Source organism: Coenobita brevimanus, chromosome 103, assembly GCF_032717465.1.
Source record: "Coenobita brevimanus isolate Jiangsu-jjx chromosome 103, ASM3271746v2, whole genome shotgun sequence".
Classification (NCBI taxonomy): domain Eukaryota; kingdom Metazoa; phylum Arthropoda; class Malacostraca; order Decapoda; family Coenobitidae; genus Coenobita; species Coenobita brevimanus.
Window position 1 is genome coordinate 27,404,323 of NC_137056.1, and position 22,562 is coordinate 27,426,884.

Below are 22,562 nucleotides of genomic sequence, written 5' to 3' on the forward strand. Positions count from 1 at the left end.
ATGTTATGTTTATTATTCGGTGTGTAATGTGATTCATGCTTTATTGTGGTAAATAGTGTTGGTGAAAGTAAATACAGGTTTTAGGGAATGAGGATTTTTAATGTAGCCTGAAGGAAAAGGAACACAAGGATTCCTAACCAATGATTTGATACTAGATTTGTTTTGTGGGTTCTGTTACGCACCTTGTTCGGGATCAGCCGGTGTCTGCTCAGAACTAAAGCTACGTGACAAAATTGGGGGCCCGTCCGGGTTCCTTTTGCTCCTTTTGCTACTTTATTGCACTGTTTTAATTGTGTTGATCTAATGTGTATTTAAATTTTAAAGAAGGTATTAGTAACTCTTCAAAATGACTTTTGATGCTGAGCAATTCCTTCAGTCACCTACAGTGGAGATTTTAATTGATTTGAAGAAGGCAGACTTACTTAAAATTGCTGAAAAGTTGGATTTTAGTGTAAGGAAAAGTTGGTATAAATTTCAAATTAGGAATGAATTGATAAAGTATATGGTGGATGAAGAATTGCTCCATAAGGGTGCACTCGATTATATAGAGCATGATGGTGATATGGTGAGGATAAAGGAACTAGAACTAGAGAATCAGTACCGTATGAGAGAACTAGAGGTTCAGAGAGAAATTAAATTAAAAGAGTTGGAGCTTAGAGCAACAGCACCATCCACGGTTCCTTTTAACATAGCTAGCAATGCGAAATTGGTTCCGCCATTTCAGGAAAATGCAGTGGATAATTATTTTAGATATTTTGAGAAAGTCGCAGATAGTTCGGGTTGGCCGAAGGAACACTGGACAGTGCTACTCCAGTCTGTGTTAACTGGTAAAGCCCAAGAAATATACATGTCTATGTCTGTTGATGACTGCCGTGATTATGAGAAAGTGAAAAGTGCTGTGTTGAAAGGGTATGAATTGGTGCCTGAAGCTTACCGACCGAAATTTCGAAATCTGCTGAAAAGGGATAATCAGAGTTTCTTGGATTTTGCAAGAGAAAAAGAAAGTTTGTTTGGTCGATGGTGTGAGAGTGAAAATGTGGGTCGTGATTATGATAAGCTGTGCCAGATGTTACTCGTTGAGGAATTTAAGAGGTGCTTACCTGATCGAATTAAGGTATATTTAAATGAAAACCGGGTAAAGGTGTTGAATGATGCTGCCAGAATGGCAGAGGATTATGCCCTGATCCATAAAATGCATAGTGTAGTAGGTACTGAAAACTTTGTAGAACCACAGCCTACTCCACTGACAGGTAAGAATGAGTTCACAAGTGACAAAAGAGAGACCGCCAGCCCTAGTCGTAACTCTACTAGTGATAAAAGGAAGCCAGTAAGATGTTTTAACTGTAAATTGATGGGTCATACTGTTAATAATTGCTGGTTCTTAAAAGATAAAAAGTCCAAGGATGTTCCAACAGCTCTTGCCAGTATTAAAAGTATAAAGGATGTAAAAACTCCAGTAGATGTCAATATGCTTGTAGAAGATACATGTAAGATGGGTAATGTAAGAGATGAATTTAAGCCATTTTGTTCAGAAGGAAGTGTGTCCCTGCGTGATGATGAAAATGGTAAAAAGCCTGTGGTTATATTGAGAGATACAGGGGCGGTGCAGTCACTGCTGCTGGAAGGTGTGTTACCACTATCTAGGGAGACTTCTGATGCTAATGTTGTTTTAGCAGGCATTGAGTGTGGGCACATGACTGCTCCATTATATAAAGTTCATCTCTAATGTAAATTCCTTGATGTAGATGTAACTGTAGCAGTGGTGCCTAAGTTACCAATGGAAGGTGTATCATTTATATTGGCAAATGACTTGGCAAGAGATATGGTATTTGTTAACTCCAAACTGAAGGTAGCTGTTCTAAGTACTCCAGACCTAAACAGCGGTGAGCCGGAGGAAGCAGACGCCACGGAGGTGTTCCCCGCCTGTGCGGTCACGAGGGCCATGCAACGGGCCGTGCATGTCAGACCCGATCCACTGGACCACGAATCCCATCAGGCAGCCGATGTGAGTCAGTGTTCATCTTATCCATCCAAGGTATGTGGACTAGATGGAAATGTGGAGGGTGACGAGATAGCCTCATTATTCAATCACGAGACTGACAGTGATAACACCAAGCTAAGTAATTTTCTTGTTGAAAAAAGCAGGCTTATAGATCAGCAAAGATGTGATGCAGAACTGCGTAAGATTGCTGAACTAGCTATGTCAGAAGAGGAAGTGTCAGGTGTCCCTACGGGGTACTATAAGAAGGGTGGAGTGCTAGTGCGTAAGTGGAGGCCTCGTCACGTGGCTGCAGGAGATGAGTGGCATGTCATACACCAGGTTGTGGTCCCCGCACCGTACAGGTCCCAGGTTCTCGGCCTTGCACATGACTCACCGTTGTCAGGTCATATGGGAATTAACAAGACTTGTAGGGAAATAATGAACCACTTTTATTGGCCGGAGTTACGGAAAGATGTTGCAAAATATTGTAAATCGTGTCACCAATGTCAGGTTGTGGGAAAACCCAATCAGAAAATACCTGTTGCACCTCTGTACCCAATTCCTGCTATTTCTGAACCTTTTAGCCATGTAATTGTAGACTGTGTTGGTCCACTTCCGAAAACTAAGTCTGGTAATAATTATCTCCTCACTATTATGTGTTCCTCCACCCGATACCCTGAGGCAATCCCCTTACGTAAGATCAGTGGCAACAAAATTGTCCAAGCACTAACCAAGTTCTTTTGCACGTTTGGACTGCCCAGAGTAATACAGACTGATCAAGGCAGTAACTTCCTCTCCCGAGTGTTCCAGTCAGCAATGCAACAGATGGGGATAGAACACCGTGTGTCAAGTGCGTATCACCCAGAGTCGCAGGGTGCGTTGGAAAGGTTCCACCAAACGCTAAAGAATATGGTGCGAATTTGTTGCCATGAGAAGGATGATCAGTGGGATGAAATGATTCCATTATTGTTGTTTGCAGTCAGGGAATCGGTGCAGGATACACTGGGGTTTAGCCCGTTTGAGCTGGTGTTTGGGCATGAAGTGAGAGGTCCACTTAAGATGTTAAAAGAGAAATGGTTAAGTGATGATTCTGAAACTAATGTGTTAAAACATGTAATGGACTTTCGCATGAAACTCAACAGGATGTGTGAGCTGGCAAGAGCGAACCTCTGTGACTCCCAGAGACGGATGAAGACGTGGTACGACAAAGATGCTCAGTCACGAACATTTTCACCTGGTGATAAGGTACTAGTCTTCCTGGCCGTCCCTGGCCAGTCACTGAAGGCACGCTATTTCGGACCCTATGTGATTGAGAAAAAGCTAAGTGATCTCAATTATGTTGTTAAAACTCCGGATAAACGTAAAGAGTCAAGGCTTTGTCATATCAACCAGATAAAAAAATATATAGAACGTAGAGGTGAAGAGCCTGTTGAAAACTGTAAAGATGTAATCATGCTTCATGATGTAAGGGATGGACTGATGATGGAGATGAGAAAGATGATCCTCTAGCTAATGTACCTCACTCCAAGTTAGTTAATTCAGACATACTAAATAATCTACAAGAAAAACTTGGACACTTGGATTTAACTAAACAGCAGCAGCTGGCTACATTAATATCAGACTTTGCTTGCCTGTTTTCTGATGTTCCAGGTCACACAGATTTAATTTATCATGATATTGATGTTGGCAAAAATAGTCCTGTGAAGCAGCATCCGTACAGAATTAATCCTACTAAGCATAATCAGTTAAGGGATGAAGTCCAGTACATGTTAGAAAACGGGATTATAGAGCAAAGTGTAAGTGGTTGGAGTTCACCATGTATACTGGTACCTAAGTCTGATGGTGGGATTAGGTTCTGCACGGATTTCAGGAGAGTGAATACTTTGACTAGAGATGATTCATATCCCATACCACGTATTGATGACTGTATTGACCAAGTTGGCAAGGCAAGGTATGTAACTAAGGTGGACCTGCTGAAGGGCTATTGGCAGATTCCCCTGACGGAAAGGGCAAGAGAAATATCTGCGTTTGTGACTCCAGATGGACTCTTTCAGTATTGTGTAATGCCTTTTGGTTTGAAAACCGCGCCTGCGACCTTCCAGCGTCTAAATAATGGTCTAACGTCGGGGTTACATGGATGTAGAGCATATCTGGATGATATAATAATCTACAGCGAGACCTGGGATGATCACCTGGTGAGGCTGGAGACGCTGTTTGAGAGGCTCAAGGAAGCAAACCTAACGGTAAACCTTGCAAAGAGTGACTTTGCCCATGCGCGGGTCACCTACCTGGGATATATAGCGGGTCAAGGTCAAGTAATTCCTCTAAATTGCAAGATTGATGCCATTGACAAGTTTCCAGTACCAAAGTCAAAGAGAGAGGTGATGAGGTTTCTTGGCATGGCTGGTTATTACAGAAGATTTGTTAAAAATTTTTCAGATGTAGTTGCTCCATTAACTGATTTATTAAGGAAAAATGTAAAGTTCATTTGGTCAGAATCTTGTGAAAATTCATTCAAGACAATCAAAGCTATGCTGGTATCCTCACCCATTCTTAGCTCTCCTGATTTTGATAAGGGATTTATACTTTATGTTGATGCCAGTGATGCTGGTGCAGGAGCAGTGTTATGTCAGACAGACAGCAGGGGTATTGATCACCCAGTGTGTTATTTCTCTAAGAAATTCAATAAGCACCAGAAAAATTATTCTACAATAGAGAAAGAGGCATTAGCTCTGATGCTAGCCCTGAGACACTTTGAAGTCTACTTATATCCTGCTCGAGAACCTGTGAAGATCTATACTGACCATAATCCTTTAACTTTCATAGCAAAGATGAGTGGGAAGAACCAAAGGATTTTAAGATGGAGTTTAGAAATGCAGAAGTACAATTTGGATATTAACCACATAAAAGGAAAAGAAAATATCCTTGCTGATGTTTTGTCCAGAGGATAGGTCAGATAATGATTGAAAACAGATTGTAAATAACTAAAATATATAGGTATCAATATTACTGTTATCTATGTAAAGATTTCCTCTTCAGTTGACCACCTAATGTTGCCCAGTACCTCTTCTAAGATAATGTGTGTGCTTAGTTTCCTGGTGATGAAATATATAACAAGTATATAAGAATATGTGCCGTGAAATAATAGGATCTATGGGTTTTGGTTAAAAAAAAAAAAAAAAAAAAGTTAATATTTTTTTTTTCTTTTAAGGAGGGAGGTGTTACGTGGGTGGCAATGACACGGCACGGCTCACCCGACCACCTACAAGTGCCTGATCTTTACATGTAATGTCACCACCTTCACTAGCGATCTCGGAATGCTGTTGGGACAAAGACCGAACGACTGGACCATGCTGCAGCACACTTGCTATGTTAACAAGGGTTGTGGATCCAGGGCTTGAGGATTCGGACTCGTTCGAATTCTAAACAGATTTGTAGTGGGAGCTGGTGAAGAGGGAATGAGCAGAACTACCTTTGACTGTGAAGGGAGAGGGTGACGAGGGCTGGTCGGTGGTCGGCGGAGCCGGGTTGTGGTTTTACATCAATATATATATATATTTATCTGTATTTGTGAGTGATATTATCTGCTGACCCATATAGCAGAACTTTGTATATTTCTATGTTATGTTTATTATTCGGTGTGTAATGTGATTCATGCTTTATTGTGGTAAATAGTGTTGGTGAAAGTAAATACAGGTTTTAGGGAATGAGGATTTTTAATGTAGCCTGAAGGAAAAGGAACACAAGGATTCCTAACCAATGATTTGATACTAGATTTGTTTTGTGGGTTCTGTTACGCACCTTGTTCGGGATCAGCCGGTGTCTGCTCAGAACTAAAGCTACGTGACTATATATATATATATATATATATATATATATATATATATATATATATATATATATATATATATATATATACCGGTACTGTATAGACAAGGTCGAAAAATCCAGCTTGTGAATTTTAAATTGTAATACCAAAGAAAAGCTGACCCATAAAGAAAGTAACATGTATGCAAAGTATTGGTGTAATCTATGTTCATATGGAGGTGGTGCCTGCCTCGTCAATATCTCGCCATTAGCTGAATCTGGAGCATCACTGCCGTCGTATGAGTGTTATAGGTCAGACCTTATATTTGTTTTTTGTTTTTTATCATCTATTCTTTGCGCTTATATTTTTTTTTTTTTTCATTTGTTAATGCTCAATAGCTAAATATCTTGGGGAACTAAAAATATGGCTCACACTACTCGGTCTGCCTTAAGTCATGATATTTTTTGCAATTTAAGAGCTATTGGTGACAAGCAACTTCCAATGAACTGCGATGTGGAAAGACACTTTTTGCTGAAACAGAAAACTCAAAAGAGTCAGCGAAGGAAACAGCGAAGGATCTTGGATCAGAACTATGGTGTCTTTGGGAAAGCTTTAGTTCTTTGCGTTCAGCTAACAAGAATTACACAGCTGGTTTTGTACAATCATCTTAAGTACAAGACCCTAGTGAAAAACAAGGGGAAAGACTGCTAGAACAAACAGCTTGAAAATTATAAAACTCATATGCAGGAGGAGCTATTTGATAGTTCCTGTTGCAAATGTAAATCCTTCGAAGAGTGTATGTGTTCAAAGAAAGGAAGGTGCCCTTAAGTGAAAGAGAATTCCTTTCAGATCAAAGAGGAAATAGACAGCTGTACATTGGAAAAGTGAATTCAAAAGAAACAAATATCCTGCTACAACGAGGAGAAAAAAAGAATGCAGAGAACTACAAAGTGAAAACTTACGATTCTATTGGCAGATAGTTCAAAATGGGATGGAGGAAATGAGTGATACTGATGATAGTTTGGAAAATGATGGTACAAATGAAACATGTTGTTAGAGTGTTGAAAAAGGGGAAAATAAAAAAGATCTCACGAATGCGAATCAACTGTGAACTGGTTGCAAGAGAAGTTGATCGATTTGATGTGAGTGATAGAGGTGCCGCTTCAATTGCCTCTTCCGCTCTGGTGGGACTTGTTTCAGCCGAAAACAAGAATTTGGTTATAGACAAGTCAAAAGTAAGACGTACCAGAAAGTCAGGCAGAGAAAGACTTCAGCATATAGAGAAGGAAGACATAACAGCACTCTATTTTGATCGAAAAAGAGACAAAACATTAACAATGGAAGAGAGAAAAAATGAATATGGTTTTCTGTCCATTCACCAAGTAAGGAAATTTGATGAACACAGTTCATTAGTTAAAAAGCCAGGCCCCGAATACCTTGGCTATGTAACTCCTGATAGGGGAACATCAGCTGCTATTTCTGAGTGCTAGATGAATTGTGAGCTGATGACTGAGATACTTGTTGCAATAGGATGTGATGGTACACCTGTTAACACAGAGACAAAGGGCGGAGTAATGAAATTGACTGAAGACTTTAATAACCGTCCTTTGCAGTGGCTTATCGTATATGTTTGTTACTATACATTTGGATGGTGAAACCTCACGGCCCATAGAATTCAAAGGCAAGATTGGGAAGAAGATAGGAGAAAAAGGCAGTATCCTCCCTGTGGTATATTTTGAACCAATCCCAGTAGATGATGAGAAAAGATTTCATGAAACCTATTCAGAGCTAGATTTAAGTAAGGATCAAAAATATATTCTGACTATGTGGTATGCAGTGTCATCTGGAAAATTTTCTTGCATCAGTCTCTTCAGTTGAACCAGGCCCATTAGCAAATTTAAGATGGCTGATAGCATGTGCCAGAAATTTGAGACTGTATTGCTCAGTAAGCTACCTCTTCCTTCCAAACCATTGAAAATATTAGCCAAATATTTGATGACTATACATTCCGACCAGGTTTGAGATTAAGAAAATCCTTCCTGTGTCAATGGCCCAATACATCTATTCAGTGCTGTTACCAAGATCATATATATATGAAAGATGAATGCTCGGGAGCATATAAGGCTGCTACCCAGGCTATTCAAAGAAATGCTTTCTACGGCCATCCGGAAAACATGCTTTTGGACATGGCATTTGATGAAGATATTGACATCAGAAAAGATGCTGTGAAGAAAATTCTAGCAGCAAGAAACAACCCGAGACAAGAAAGAAGACAATTCAAAGTACCAGAGATAAATTTTGGGGCAGATCATTATACTCAAATGATCAGCTGAGATGTGGTGGATATTACAGAACCACCACTCCTCAAGAATTTGACTGATGTTGAACTAAATGGTTTGGCTGAAAGTCCTGAACTTGTGGAAAAGCTGTGTCCAAAGTATCCTTGCCATACTCAGTCATATGAATGCACAGTAAAGCTGGTGACTGAAGCATTTGCAAAAGTTTATGGTTACAGAAACCGAGATAGGTATATAAGAAACATCTCAAACCAAGAAAAATAATGCCAGCATTCAATCAAAGAAGGAAGTCAAAGCAGATTAAATCTGGCCTGATTTAATGGAAGGGTGGATGGGATGGGTTAGGTGTAGAACTCCATTTGCACCCACCTCCTCGCGGTGAGTTCTGGGTAATGCACGGTCACAGTGTCCTAGCTAAGGGCTGCATAATAAAGTGTCCAGGCGCCACCTCTTACTGACATGATACGGATATAGTATTTTCTAGTTCTCTTGCCTTTATATAGGAACAAGTTTTCCCCTCTAAAAAAAAAAAAAAATGGACTTAAATTTTTTGGGGGGATCTTATGACCAGGTCTTTATATATATATATATATATATATATATATATATATATATAATGGCCATGCCCTTCCTGATGTCTACCAATGACCCTTGGGTGGATTCGATCCCCCGACCCTTCGGTCAGAACGGAGCGCTTTAACCCACTGAGCCACGGCTGCTATAATATATATATATATATATATATATATATATATATATATATATATATTATAGCAGCCGTGGCTCAGTGGGTTAAAGCGCTCAGTTCTGACCGAAGGGTCGGGGATCGAATCCACCCAAGGGTCATTGGTAGACATCAGGAAGGGCATCCGGCCATTATATATATATATATATATATATATATAATATATATATATATATATATATATATATATATATATATATATAAACAGCCATTACAAGTCCACTGCTGAACAAAGGCGTCCCCCAACCTTCTTCATGAATTCCTTGAGGGAGCCAATCTTTGCCACGTTTTCCCTGCAAATTTCTCTATCTCATCCCCCCCACCTCCTGTGTGGCCTTTTTCTGCTACGCTTACAATCTCTTGGTGTCCAGTCAGTCAACCTCTTGCTCCATCGAGTATCCCTTATTCTTGCTACATGGCCTGCCCACCTCCATTTCTGTTCTTTTATAACTTCTATAATATCTTTGACTTTAGTCTGCTCTCTCACTCAAGTTGATCTTTTCCTGTCTCTTAATGATATTCCCAACATTGACCTTTCCATTGCTGTCTGAGAACGAATTGATTTATTTTCCATCGATTTTGTCAGTTTCCGAGTCTGACAACCATACGACATAGCTGGAATTATACATTCGTTATATACTTTTCGTTTCATACAAACTGGCAAGCTACTTTTCATAATGTCCCTATGTTTACTGAAAGCTTTCCATCCAATTGTAATACGTCTTTTTATTTCGCTATCATTATCTTTCGTTAATTTTAGTATTTGTCCCAGGTAATTTTACTCTTCGACTTCTTCAAGAATTTCTCCACTTATTATGATGACGCTTTTTAGTGTTTGGGGATTAAACATTGCTTTAGCTGTACTCCGGTTCAACTGCAGCCCTACTTTGAGACTTTCTCTGTTCAGGTCGTTTAACATTTCTTGCAATGTCTCTGCTGTTTCAGAGATTAGGACAATGTCATCTGCAAATCTTAAATGGTGTAGCTTTTCTCCATCTATGTTCACTCCTTTGTTTTTCCAGTCTAGCTTTCTGAAAATACTTTCTAGGCATGCTGTAAATAACTTTGGTGAAATTGTACCTCCCTGACGCACGCCTTTCTCAATCTTAATTTTTTCTGAGTCCTTGTGTAATTTAACTGTAGCAGTTCCCTCTCTATATATGTTTTCAAGCAGTTTTACAATGTTCTCATTCACTCCTTGTTCTCACAATGAATTTATAATTGCTATGTGGTCCAGCGAGTCGAAAGCTTATTCGTAATCAACAAAACCTAAGCACATTGTTTTAATATATTCTGTAGTTTTTTCAATTAGCTGATTCATTGTGTGTAGATGATCAGTAATCGAGTACCCGCTTCGGAATCCTGCCTGTTCACGAGGTTGGTTTTCCTCCAAATCAGTAGTTAATTCTGTTTGTAAGGACTTTAGTGAAGAGTCTGTAAATGACTGATAGCAAGCTAATGGGTCAATAGTTACTAAGGTCTTTTGAGTCACCTTTTTTGTAAAGTAAAATAACTATTGCATTACACCATTCATTCATTGCCAGACGCCATGTATCCCAAACGGGGTGGCCAAGGGCTTAGAGGTAATTGTTTTACAGGGAGGGGCACTAATCCTCCACCAACCCCACTGGACACGTAGGGAGAACGTTATGCCAACAGCATTTGGTGTTCCCAGGCGGTCACCCATCCAAGTACTAGCCAGACCCAACGTTGCTTGTATTCGCTGATCGGACGGGAAGCGGTGTACGCAACGTGGTATGGTGCATTGCACCATGTTTTGAGAATTTTCTTCCTCCTTTATACATGAGTAAGTAAGTGAGCAAGCCTAGTTTGTACTTCTACTCCCGCATCCAACAGTAAATCTGCTACTCTTCCATCTCTCCCGGAGCCTTCCCTCTTTTCATATTTTTGAGAGAATTATTTACTTCATCTGGTGTTACCTCAGGTATTTCACTTGTGTCAACTGAAAAGTTAGCTATTGGTACTATTGTCTTTTGTGCATACAGTTCTATGTAAAATTCTTCAACTCTCTTCAACATCTTATCTTTGCATTTAATGGCTTCACCGTTTTTGTCTTTTAGTGATATCATTTGCTGCTTTCCAAGTGCCATTTTACATCGGACCTGTTTGACTTTTTCCCTTTTTGATGGTTTCTTTGATTTGATCCATGTTTCTCTTTCCTTTTTCTTCTCTTTGTCTTTTGTTAATAAGCTTCTTTAATTCCGCTCATTATATTTCATCATTCTTTGTTTTTACTTTCATTTCCTGTCTTTTTCTCATAAGCTCAATTGTCTTTTCTGAATACTTCTTGGCTTTGTTTCTGTTAGGTTTTCCTATTGCCTCTGCTGATTCTTTTAGCACTTTTGTTAGTCTGTCATTTAGCTCATCAATGTCACATTCAGCATTACTGAGAGCCTGAACTCTGTTCCTTATTTCCAACTGAAAGGCTGCTTTGTTTTCATTTACTTATAATAGGCTTATCTTTTTATCTTTAATCATCTTCTTTCTTTCACTTTTGAAATTGAATCTTGCTGTGCAACCCACCATTCTATGATCACTTCTGATATTTACTTTGTTGATAACTGTGACATTTGTGATCGTGTTATTCTTATTTGGTATAATGAAGTCTATTTCATTCTTTGTTTCTCCATTTGGGCTTCTCCAGGTCCACTTTCTCCCTGTTCTTTTATGAAAGAATGTGTTCATTATTCTCATGTTAAACATTTCTGCAAAGTTTACCAGCATTTCTCCTCTTTCGTTCATTTCTCCCACTCCAAAATATTCCTATACATGTTTCTCCATTTTTTGATCTTCCAACTTTTGCACTGAAGTCTCCCATGAATATATATAGGTGGTCTTTTCCTCTTCCATAATCTGGGAGATGTCATCACAGAATGTTTCAATTTCTTCATCTGAGCTCTGAGAAGTTGGTGCATATACTTGTATTACTTTCAGGGTATATTCCTTGCATAGTCTGATTACAACCACTGCTGCTCTATCAGATACACTGCTGAATTTAGCAATGCTGTCTGCAAGATTTATGTTAATTAGAAATCCTACACCACTAACTCTTTAATTTTCCCTTCCTCTGTAGTAAAATAGGTGGCCACTGGCATCGAGCTGAATTACTTTTTCTTCTTTTCTGTGGGTCTCACTCAAACCCACAATATCCCACCTAATGTTTTCCAGTTCAGCCATTAAGTTATCAAGTTTGTAATCTTCAGCGAAGCTTCTTACAGTGTATGCATAGATCTTCATGGATTTAAGAGTGTTTAACCCCTTAACCGCGGGGCGTCACTTTCGTAACGCTTGGGAGCAGGGGATCATACCGCGGGGCGTCGCTTTTGTGATTGTGTTATTTTGAATTCACCCGGGCTTCCAAGTGGGGGCTTGTATCATCTATCAGTACTGGCAATGTCCAACACTAGTCAGCACTCCTAATCTCATCTGTACTCCCATCCATTGTTGACAATTTAGCCATTTCTCCCCGTTCTTGACTCCCCTCCCGACCCCCCCTCCATTACCCTATCCTCTCGCCTGCCCGGCCGTGCTACGCTAAGTAAATCTTCCCTGGAATTTTTCACTGATTTCATCCATTGAAATAAGCCCTATGCCCTATTCTTATACCAAATAATATATACAAGAAAGAAATAAGGTAAGTGAGAGTGCCATACACCTGGAATTGGCTAATTATCACCTGACAACACCTCACAAGCACTCGTTCGCTAAATTTCGCTGTTTTTTCCCCTTGAAATATGCCGTATAATCCATTTTCGTAATAAATATACATGTAAGGAGGGAAGGGAGAAGCCTAAGTGATATTTACATTCACCTGGAACTACCTAATTTATAATGTATTGTCTAGATTTCCTGCCAATCATTTCAGTCCTATACATAGCTGTTTCAAGAGCGAACATTGGTAGCACTGAATATCCCCTAAGTAGGCCTCTACCCCGGCCCTCCGTTATCAGTTTACTCTCATCTTCCGAAGTAGAGGTACGTCTGTTTCTTCTTGCTGACTTCAGGTCCTTTTTCACCCCCATGCAAAGGGCCCTGTGACCTTTGCCCCCTACTAAACCTCGTGTGGAAAGAGGTAAAGGGCTGACAATTGATAAGAGTGACTACGATCTTTCTATTGAGTAAAACAGTGCAAGTGGAATTGTAAATAATGTGTAAATAATGTGTAAACAGCAAATGAAAGTAATGAATGTAAATATACGTGAACAATGGAAAATAGTTTTACAAGTTACTTCAAGTGACAGTGCATAACACAGTGTAAATAAAAGAGATGTAAATAACGTAAATAAAATAGAGAACGTAAATAGAAACGTAAATGAGTAGTATTATAAGAATACGAGTATATACCCTAGGAGTAATGAAAGTGAAAGTTTCACTCTAGCATGTCTGAATACTATGAGTTATGAGAGTTAAGATGAAAGTGACATTCACTCTCAATGCTAGTATACAGGAAGAGAAAGTGAATCCTATGTATTTTACTGAAAGAAATTGAATCCCTACAGTGACTATAAACTAATACTACTGAAGGAAACTTATGGATAAAGACTGTAGATATATATAAGTGTTATATAGTAATAGAAATATAAAGTGTGAGGGGTTTTATGAATAATAAATGACGGAGTACCAAGAGCAAACTAGCGTAAGTGCGACGGTCAGACGCGCTCGTAATTTTCATTGCTTTCACAGTGGGTTTTTTTTTGGAGTATGGATACCAAACTACTTGAAAATCATAGAGTAGTGTTTATAGTGTTAATGTCTGGCTGTGGTAATCATATTACGGGTTGTCGGGAAGTGTAAAGTGGAGACTTCGTTACCCAACTTCAGAGGTCTCCACAAGTCCTACGGTAACTGACGAAGGCTCAACAAACAATCCAGGAGAAAGCTGAAGGTATGTGCCATAAGCATATGTAATTTCAATATTCTAGGACTAATAACTGATTTTTGGCAAATATTTTTTGAGAGTCTGTTGGAGCCCGAATAACCCCGCGGCACACGCAAAACATCGGTAAACATGCCCGCGGTGTAGGGGTTAATATCCCAGTCTCTAATTTGTCAACACAGTACCTACTCGCTTTCGGCGGCACACTGCCTGTAAGCACAGGAGGCAGTGTGGTTGGACCTTTGGTAGATGATGATCCAACAGGAACGCCCGTCAAATACTTTGCAATAGAACTCATGTTTGATTGGGAGGATTGTGGCAAATAATCTCACCTCCCTGCCACATAGTTTCTGGCGAGATGTAATTTTTCTGCCAACTTATTCGTTATATTCGGTGGAGCCCTATATATCTATAGGGGGTCCCATGGTCCTCGCCGTCTATGAGAGTACCTTGTATATCTACAAGGCCTTCCCCTATCCGCCACGCGGAGACGCGCCAGGCAGCAGTGGGATCCTGCCACTGGATATATATGCAAATAAACCAAAATCCTGGTGAGTTTGCCGAATTACCTTAAATGTCTGAGTACTTTGCAAAAAACACGAAAAACTGGTATTATGCAATATCACCGATAATCTAGTCTGTCATTTTTTTTTTCTTTAACTTAATGTTCCATTTCGTTCTTCACCAATCAGTACCACCGATATATGTTGGTTTACTATTAAACATCATATAAGAAAAACATATCACATAATTAGACAACTGATGATGTAGTATTTTCCATACCTGGCACCTTGAATTCATGCTACTCGAGAGGATTGGCTTGACAACCAAAGGCACATGGACACTGGGTTTCTTCAGTTGACATTCTTCACAGAAATGCAAGTAAACTTTTATCTTATCTATGGTTATATTGGCATATTTTTCACTTAATTCTTTAGAAAGAATAGTCCTTCCCCCATGTTCATTAGCAAGATGGGCAGCTTTGTATCAAACAGATCTTCAGCACAGACATATCTATGAATGCTTCCTTTTTTAACAAGCTTTTGCACTGTTGTCCCTTCAACAGAGATTTCCATTATATCGTTTTTCCTTAAAAGGCGATAATCCTTTTGATTCTTTTTCACCTCAGTTTTTTCAAGTTCCTTCATTCGATTAACAGTTCTCTCGTATTCACATTTTCATTAAGCCCAATGGATTATATGGCTTATATGGATTATATTTCAGCCAGCACTGAGTCAAACTTCTTCATTCCATCCATAGTTGGGATAGTAAGCAGAAATCTACACCACAATGCCACCGTTTGTAACGATGAGAAGGCGGGACGCACACCGCTTAACCTGGGGTGGCTAATCCCGAGGTGTACCACTATGACGAGTAAACTACAACAAACAGCAGTATGCCCGCGCCTGCTTGACTTTCAGTAGTGCCCGACTGATAACATCGTCACCAGACACACCAGCCAAACCAGTACAAAAACCACACACACAAACACACACACACACACACACACACACACACACACACACACACACACACACACACACACACACACACACACAAAGTAAGCAATCTGTTAGATCAGAGCAGAGACATTGAGAAGATAACCCAGGTGAACGAAGCGATGCAAAGCTACAAAAATGATGTGGAAACTACACATGCTGAAATGGTGAAAGTAAAGAAAGACTTAGTAACAAGAGAAGAAGAAAAAAGCATTAAAAAGGAAGTGAAGAGAATAATCCAAAACAGTCCCAAATTGGTCAAAGATTCAACAGATATCAACAAATCTATAGTAATCGCTGGTATAAAAGAGGAAGAAATAAAGAACAAGATCTCGAGAGACAAAAAGATGGCAAATGTAATGAGCATATTGAAGGAAGTATCGGAAGAAATCTGTAATAAAGACATAGAGGAACACAAAAGGCTCGGAAAATATGAGAGTAATAAGTCCGTGCCCTTAAAGGTAACCTTCCAGAGTGTAAGCACTGTGGAGGAGATACTACAAAATGCCAAGAAACTTATGGAAAAAGAGGAGTTCAACAATGTATGGATAAAAAGATGCCTAACACAAGAGGAACTGGAATTACTGAAAGAGAAGAGGGAGGAAGCAAAAACAAAAAAAGAGGGAAGATCAGAGGAGGAGAAGAATATATTTTTTTTTACAAAGTAATTGGATTGCAGGTACGAAAGTGGTACATAAACAGGAGGGAATAAAAAGGAGGAAGTTAGTAGAACCAAGCCATGACAAGTATGTAAACAAGATGATTAAGTTGATGTACTCAAATGTGGATGGAATGGTATCTAAAATATTAGAGATGAATGATTTTATTGAAGAATATGAACCACATATTATCTGCCTAACTGAAACAAAATTAACACCAAGGATATCTAACGGTACCCTAAACCTAGAGGAATACAGTATATGGAGAGAGATAGGAACTTTAAAAAAAGGAGGAGGAATAATTATTCAAAGAAAATCTGCAGGTCAAAGAAATACAACTAGATATACCCTCACAAGTAGAATTGATTACTGTAGAGATTAATACATCTGAAGGGAAAATAATTGTCACAAAATTATACATGCCACCCAAATCGAATACATGGGAAAGAGGAGAATATGAAGGTCTGGCAGAGAGTACAATTCAGAGTTTAAAAGCATTACTACATAGAATGGAGGAGAAATCTAAAAGAATTATATTAAATGGAGATTTTAATACAAATATTAATTGGAATACACTAGATATAAAAAGTCAGGAAAGCTTAGGGACCAAAAGCTCCTGGACCTCGTGCAGGAGTTTTTCCTAACGCAACATGTAAAGGAAAGCACCAGAAAGAGAGGTCTTGATGTACAGTAAGCAACAATAATCGTGTCGTGAAATTTGGTGAAAACATAAGCTAACGGGCTAAGCGTCTGGTACATTCCGCCGTCTGTCATACGGACGGTTCATAATGTTTCACGAGTTACATTTAATCTTCGGACAAAACCGCGACACTACTACTGTTGCTCACTGTACCATCAGTACTAGATCTTATATTTACTAGGCAAGAAAACGATATTGACAGTATCATGTATCAACCTCCATTCGGGAAAAGCGACCATGCTGTATTAAACTGCAACTTCAGGATTGCATGTGACATAGTTAACAGTAATGAAAGTTACAAAAAGAGCCTAAATTATAGGAAGGGAAACTACCATGAACTGAAGAAGCACTTCTTAGAAACAGATTGAGAAAAGGAGCTTAGAGGACAAGTTCTAAATGTTATGTATAAAAAATTCTATGAACTTTATGAAACAGGAGTCCAAAATTACATCCCACAGCACAAAGAAGCACAAAAGAAAATAAAGAAACGGTTTAATATAGAATGTAAAAAAATCAAAAGAAAAAAAAAGAGACTTGTTGTGGAAGATACAAAAGACATAATAATGAGAGAGCATATAACAACTATAAACAGGCAAGAAATGATTATACAAGAATAAGGAGAGAAGCCCAAAGACATTTTGAGGAAGATATCGCAAATATAAGTAGTGATCAACCGAAGCTATTTTATAGCTACATCCGATGTAAAACCAAAGTAAAAGATAAAATACAATCCATTACGGACGAGGGGACCACCTATACACAAGAGGAAGAAATTTGTGATGCACTAAATAAGAATTTCCAATCAGTTTTTACAGAAGAAAATAATTTAGAAAGGGATGATATGGAACATGCATGCCTACACATATTTCCAGATATACAAATATCAGGAAAAGAAATACAAGAGGAGTTAAGTAAATTAGACAAAGGAAAAGCAAATGGTCGAGACGAAATTTCATGTTGGGTGCTACATGAATGTGCAAAGTAGTTAAGTAGACCATTATCTTTAATATTCAAAGAATCCTTAGATCAAGGTTAACTGCCTGATATTTGGAAGAATGCGAACATTGTTCTCTTATTCAAGAAAGGAAATAGACAAAATCCACTCAACTACCGACCAGTATCTCTAACCAGTGTTGTAAGCAAGATATTAGAAAAGCTGATAAGAAAAGTTTGGGTAAATCATCTAGAAGAACACAATATGATAACAGAAAGACAGTTTGGTTTTAGAAAAGGAAAATCCTGTGTTACTAATCTGTTGAGCTACTATGATAGGGTAATAGAAACATTACAGAAAAGAGAAGGAGGGGTGGACAGTATCTATTTAGATTTCAAGAAAGCATTTGACAGTGTACCGCACCAAAGACTTTTATGGAACTGTACCATCAAGGAGGAATCCGATGCAAAACTGTACTGTTGGATGCAAGATTTTCTCAGAAAATGGGAAATGAGAACAGTACTAAGGGGAAATTACTCATCATGGAGGGAAGTAACTAGTGGAGTTCCACAGGGTTCAGTGCTGGCACCAATTATGTTTTTAGTGTATGTAACTGACATAGACAGCAACATGGGAAATGAGAGCTATCTAAATATGTTTGCTGACGATGCAAAAATACAAAGGAGAATTACTAACACAGACTCTTGTAAAGAGCTACAAGAAGGCTTAAATAAACTTCATGAATGGAGTAATACATGGCAAATGGAATTCAATGTGGACAAGTGTCATGTAATCAGGTTTGGTAAAAGTGGGAAAAGACCTGATTGGGATTATAGGTTAGGAAGTAAAAACCTACACACATCAGAGAGAAAGAAGGACCTAGGTGTGATTATCAATAACAGACTATCTCCGGCTGACCTCATTAATGAAAAGGTACGGAACATGTATACATTGCTTGCAAATATGAGAATAGTATTCACGTACATTAATGAAGATATGCTGAGAAAGATAATTACATCATTCATCAGACCAACCTTGGAGTATGCATCAGTAGTCTGGAATCCTCATCTCAAAAAACACATAGATAAGATTGAAAAAGTTCAAAGGGCCGCTACAAGATGGGCACCAAGCTTAAGGGATCTAAGCTATGAAGAAAGACTAGAAAAACTAAATCTACCTACACTACAGGAAAGAAGGAAAAGAGGAGACATGATTATGGTATATAAATGCAAATCAGGGAAGGAGAAAATAAACATAAATGAATATATAACCTATGGGGAAGCAACAGCAAGAGGACACTGCAAAAAAATGCATAAAAAGAGAGGCGATAAAGACGAAGGAAATTTAGTTTCCCAAATAGGGCAACTGATCAGTGGAATGCACTACCGAATGAAATAGTGTGTGCCAAAACAATTCACAAATTTAAGGATGTGTACGATAAAAATGGTTTAAGACACGGGACAGTACGAGCTTGGCTCATTCCTGTAAAGATACAATTAGGTAAGCACACACACACACACACACACACACACACACACACACACACACACACACACACACACACACTCGAACCACAATTGTTGTCAAGTGGTTACTTGTTTACTGTATTATAATATATGTATAATATAATTAGAAACAAATAAATCTGTAACCATTAATATAACTGTCAACTGGTCACTTGTTTATCTTGTTTACCTTCCAACTAAAAATTTCTGAACTTTCTTGTACAGTAATGTTAACTACTTTAATTACTATAATATTATAATAATATGTTCACTACTTTAATACTTACTGTAATAAAATATAATTGGAAACAAATAAAACTGTAACCATTGCTATAATTGGCAACTTATTTTGTTAATATGCTAACTGACTGACAAACTTATCGATGATTTTGCAAAATACCCGTTTTTCGTGTTTCGTTCGTTCGTTGAAAGATTCCCTGCACATATAGTGCAGGCCGGGCCATACATTAGCCCGGTCAGTGGTGTATGGGCTGATTAAAAAACAGTAAGTGGGGAGGACAAGTACCTGTGGATTGCCCAGCACACACGTCCTGTCTTCTGACTGGCTTTGTGGTGGGTGTGTGTTTTCGTGTTTTTGCAAAGTAACTAGATATTTAAGGTATTTTGCACACTCACCAGGATTTTGGCTTATTTGCAAACTGACCGGGAACTTTGCAAAATCACCGATTTCGGAAAAAAAGTAACATATATATATATATATATATATATATATATATATATATATATATATATATATATATATATATATATATATATATATATATATATATATATAATTAACCAGAGGAGAAATGAAAGAAAGAGTATATTCTGGTATATTACATCCTTCGTATTGAGTCTCCTTTGATCAACATTGCTTCAATCATTCATCTAGCCCATGCTCACCTTGTTCTCTCCAGCACTGTTTCCTCCCCCCCCCCTTTCTTGTTTTCTTTTTTACTTGAAGACTCCAGTTACTTCCCAAAGAGTGATATACATTGCCATCCGTAAACTGACCACAAACCTATTACTTTATATAGGATTCTCCAATTAGTAATTATTCCAAACTCTTTTGGCTGAATCCACTGCTTTTTTGTTTATATTTTCGTGTACAAACTTGCTGAGAGTCCCATTAACTTCCATCAGCAAGCATTGATTTCAGCCTGTTATTCTGTTATTTGTTTGCCAATTATTATTTATCCTTAGCCTTCCTAATTCATTTCATCACTGTCTTATTCTTTTCTTCATACACTGAGTGGCTCATATGTTTCCTAGTACCATCATTATCATCATTATTGTCATCATCATCATCATTATATTGTTTCTGTCTTTAAATATTCCTCAGATAATCTCTATCTCACTCTCAACAAGACCACTTCAGTTTTTTTTTTTTTTTTTATCATCCCTCTCATCTCTCCCTAGAACCACATTCATCATCATCATCATCATCATAACACGTAATTTCATCTCGAGTCTCTGCTAGGCTTTATCACCACTCTGGGGAGCAGCTGGGGCGGATCCAATCACATGGAAGGGTGGAGGGAGGGAGCGGGTCTCTTCTGCCCTACGGCGGGTAAACACAATATCACCGCCACGTTGGGGGGGGAAGTAGGACGTGGTCAGTCGGTGAGAGGAATGATGAAAAAATTTATTGACCTGGATCTCTCTCTCTCTCTCTCTCTCTCTCTCTCTCTCTCTCTCTCATGGTGACCGTAACATTATCACCATCAACATCAACATCACCGCTAGCATCATCAATTGCTTCTGTCACCACCACAGTTCTGCTTATCGCCACAAGAAGCATTTTCGTCACCCACTCTTTCACCCATCACCTGTTCTTAATCACTGGCATCCAGTCTTAATAGTAATTGCTCTCATTGCTATTATTTCTTTGTCCACCAGTTTCATTTTCACCAAATATTATTATATCATTTTATCTGGCTAGGTTCTCTCCGTCTAAACCTTTATTCTCGGATGATGTATTTCACACCTTATTCTTGTTACCTCCCGTCCATTTCGAAAAGACCCTTGTAAGCTGAAAGAAATCGTCTGAAGGAAGCCAGAATAAATAAACCATACTTCCTTAGGTTTAATAGGTAATTTGTTTTTACCACCATCTCTGGGTTTCATCATTACCATCATTATTTTCATCATCATCATGATCATTCCTCTCATTACCATTTGTTATTACCACCACTGCCAGTCTTTTTCTCCAGTTCATGTACTTCCTGTACATCAGTGCCTCCCATCACCCACATACTGCGAGTATGAAGGATGGTAGTGATGGAGACAGGGTGGTGGTGAGGATAGTGGAATTTGGTGTGTTTGTGGTGGAGATTGTTTATTTTTCTGTTGTTTTGTTTTGTTGTTGGTGGTGGTATTAATGGTGTGATATGAAGCTGGTTGTGCTGGTGGAAAGGATGCGGTGAGATGGAAAAGATTTCCTATGATGATGGTGGAGGGTGAATCTCTCTCTCTCTCTCTCTCTCTCTCTCTCTCTCTCGGCCAATTGTCCCCATAAGCACACGCACGTGCCAAAATTGCAATCATGACGCGCTGCAGAAATTTACGACGACAGAAACAATTTGTGAGAAATTTATGACTAAAGCCTTACTCAGGTACAGCACACGATCCATTTTACAAACAATGTAGCCTGCGTAAATGCTGTGTACTGTGTACATCTCACATGAAAATATTAGCAGAGGCCTGGGAGTAATGTTGGGCAAGTGGAAACCATTTACCCACACACCTCTACTGTTAAAAACGATCTGAATACGCTCTAGATTGATCGATATAAAACATAGGCAACTGGCACTTAGAGAGTAAACATTTATCTACCTATCCGGCTGTCTGTCTGTCTATCTATCTATCAAGCTTCCTAGCTTGCTAGATATGTCTGTCTTCTTATCGAAAGACGCCTAATACTAAAGTCTGTCCAATGTATCGGTAACCCTTTCAGCTCAAAGACGTCTTTTTCAGACAAATTTTGTTACCTCCAAGCGATTATATACAATTTTGGAGAGTCGTTTTGAGTTGAAGAGGTTAGCTACAGCCTCTCAAACCAGTTTCACTATTAAGGGACCAAGCCTAATAAATACATAAATCACGTGGTGGTAGCCTGAGTCAAGTGAAAATTGTAGTGAAGGGGTTAACAAGACTGTCTCCAAGCCCCTTTCTCACCACTCATCACTGCTTTGCTACAGTTATGTTATCAATAGTAATGTCTTGCTTTTTTTTTTTTTTTTTTTTTTTTACTAAAAGGTTGATCTCATCTTTATGAATATCGCTTATCACCAACCAAATTTTACATTTTTGGCCCATTGAATATTTTTTTTCCTATTGTTTGATCTCAAGCGAAGCCCCTGTCCTTTTTTATCTCCTCTTTATCGCATACAGTGTTCATTCTCACTTTCCATTTTGTGATTTGGTTTTATGCAAACTCAGGAAAGAGTTTTACCGCAACTTATTTTTTTTTTTTTTTTTATGCGAGGAAGAAGGAACCAAAGGCCATGAGCCCGCAGTAACAGTTCCCTCCAA

General features: G+C 38.6%; 1 protein-coding gene and 1 pseudogene across 1 annotated transcript in view; one reads left to right on the forward strand and one right to left on the reverse strand.

Moving 5' to 3' along the window:
• The first annotated feature begins 502 nt into the window (after positions 1-502).
• The window catches only part of LOC145415654 (uncharacterized), a 49,577-nt gene continuing 27,517 nt past the window's right edge, over positions 503-22,562 (forward strand). The window contains exons 1-4 of the mRNA XM_080284871.1: positions 503-1,250; positions 1,389-1,625; positions 1,746-3,341; positions 3,632-4,609. Coding sequence (XP_080140997.1) covers positions 503-1,250; positions 1,389-1,625; positions 1,746-3,341; positions 3,632-4,609 — 3,559 coding nt within the window. The remainder of the gene's footprint in view (positions 1,251-1,388; positions 1,626-1,745; positions 3,342-3,631; positions 4,610-22,562) is intronic.
• LOC145415809 (5S ribosomal RNA) lies at positions 10,482-10,600 on the reverse strand (annotated as a pseudogene).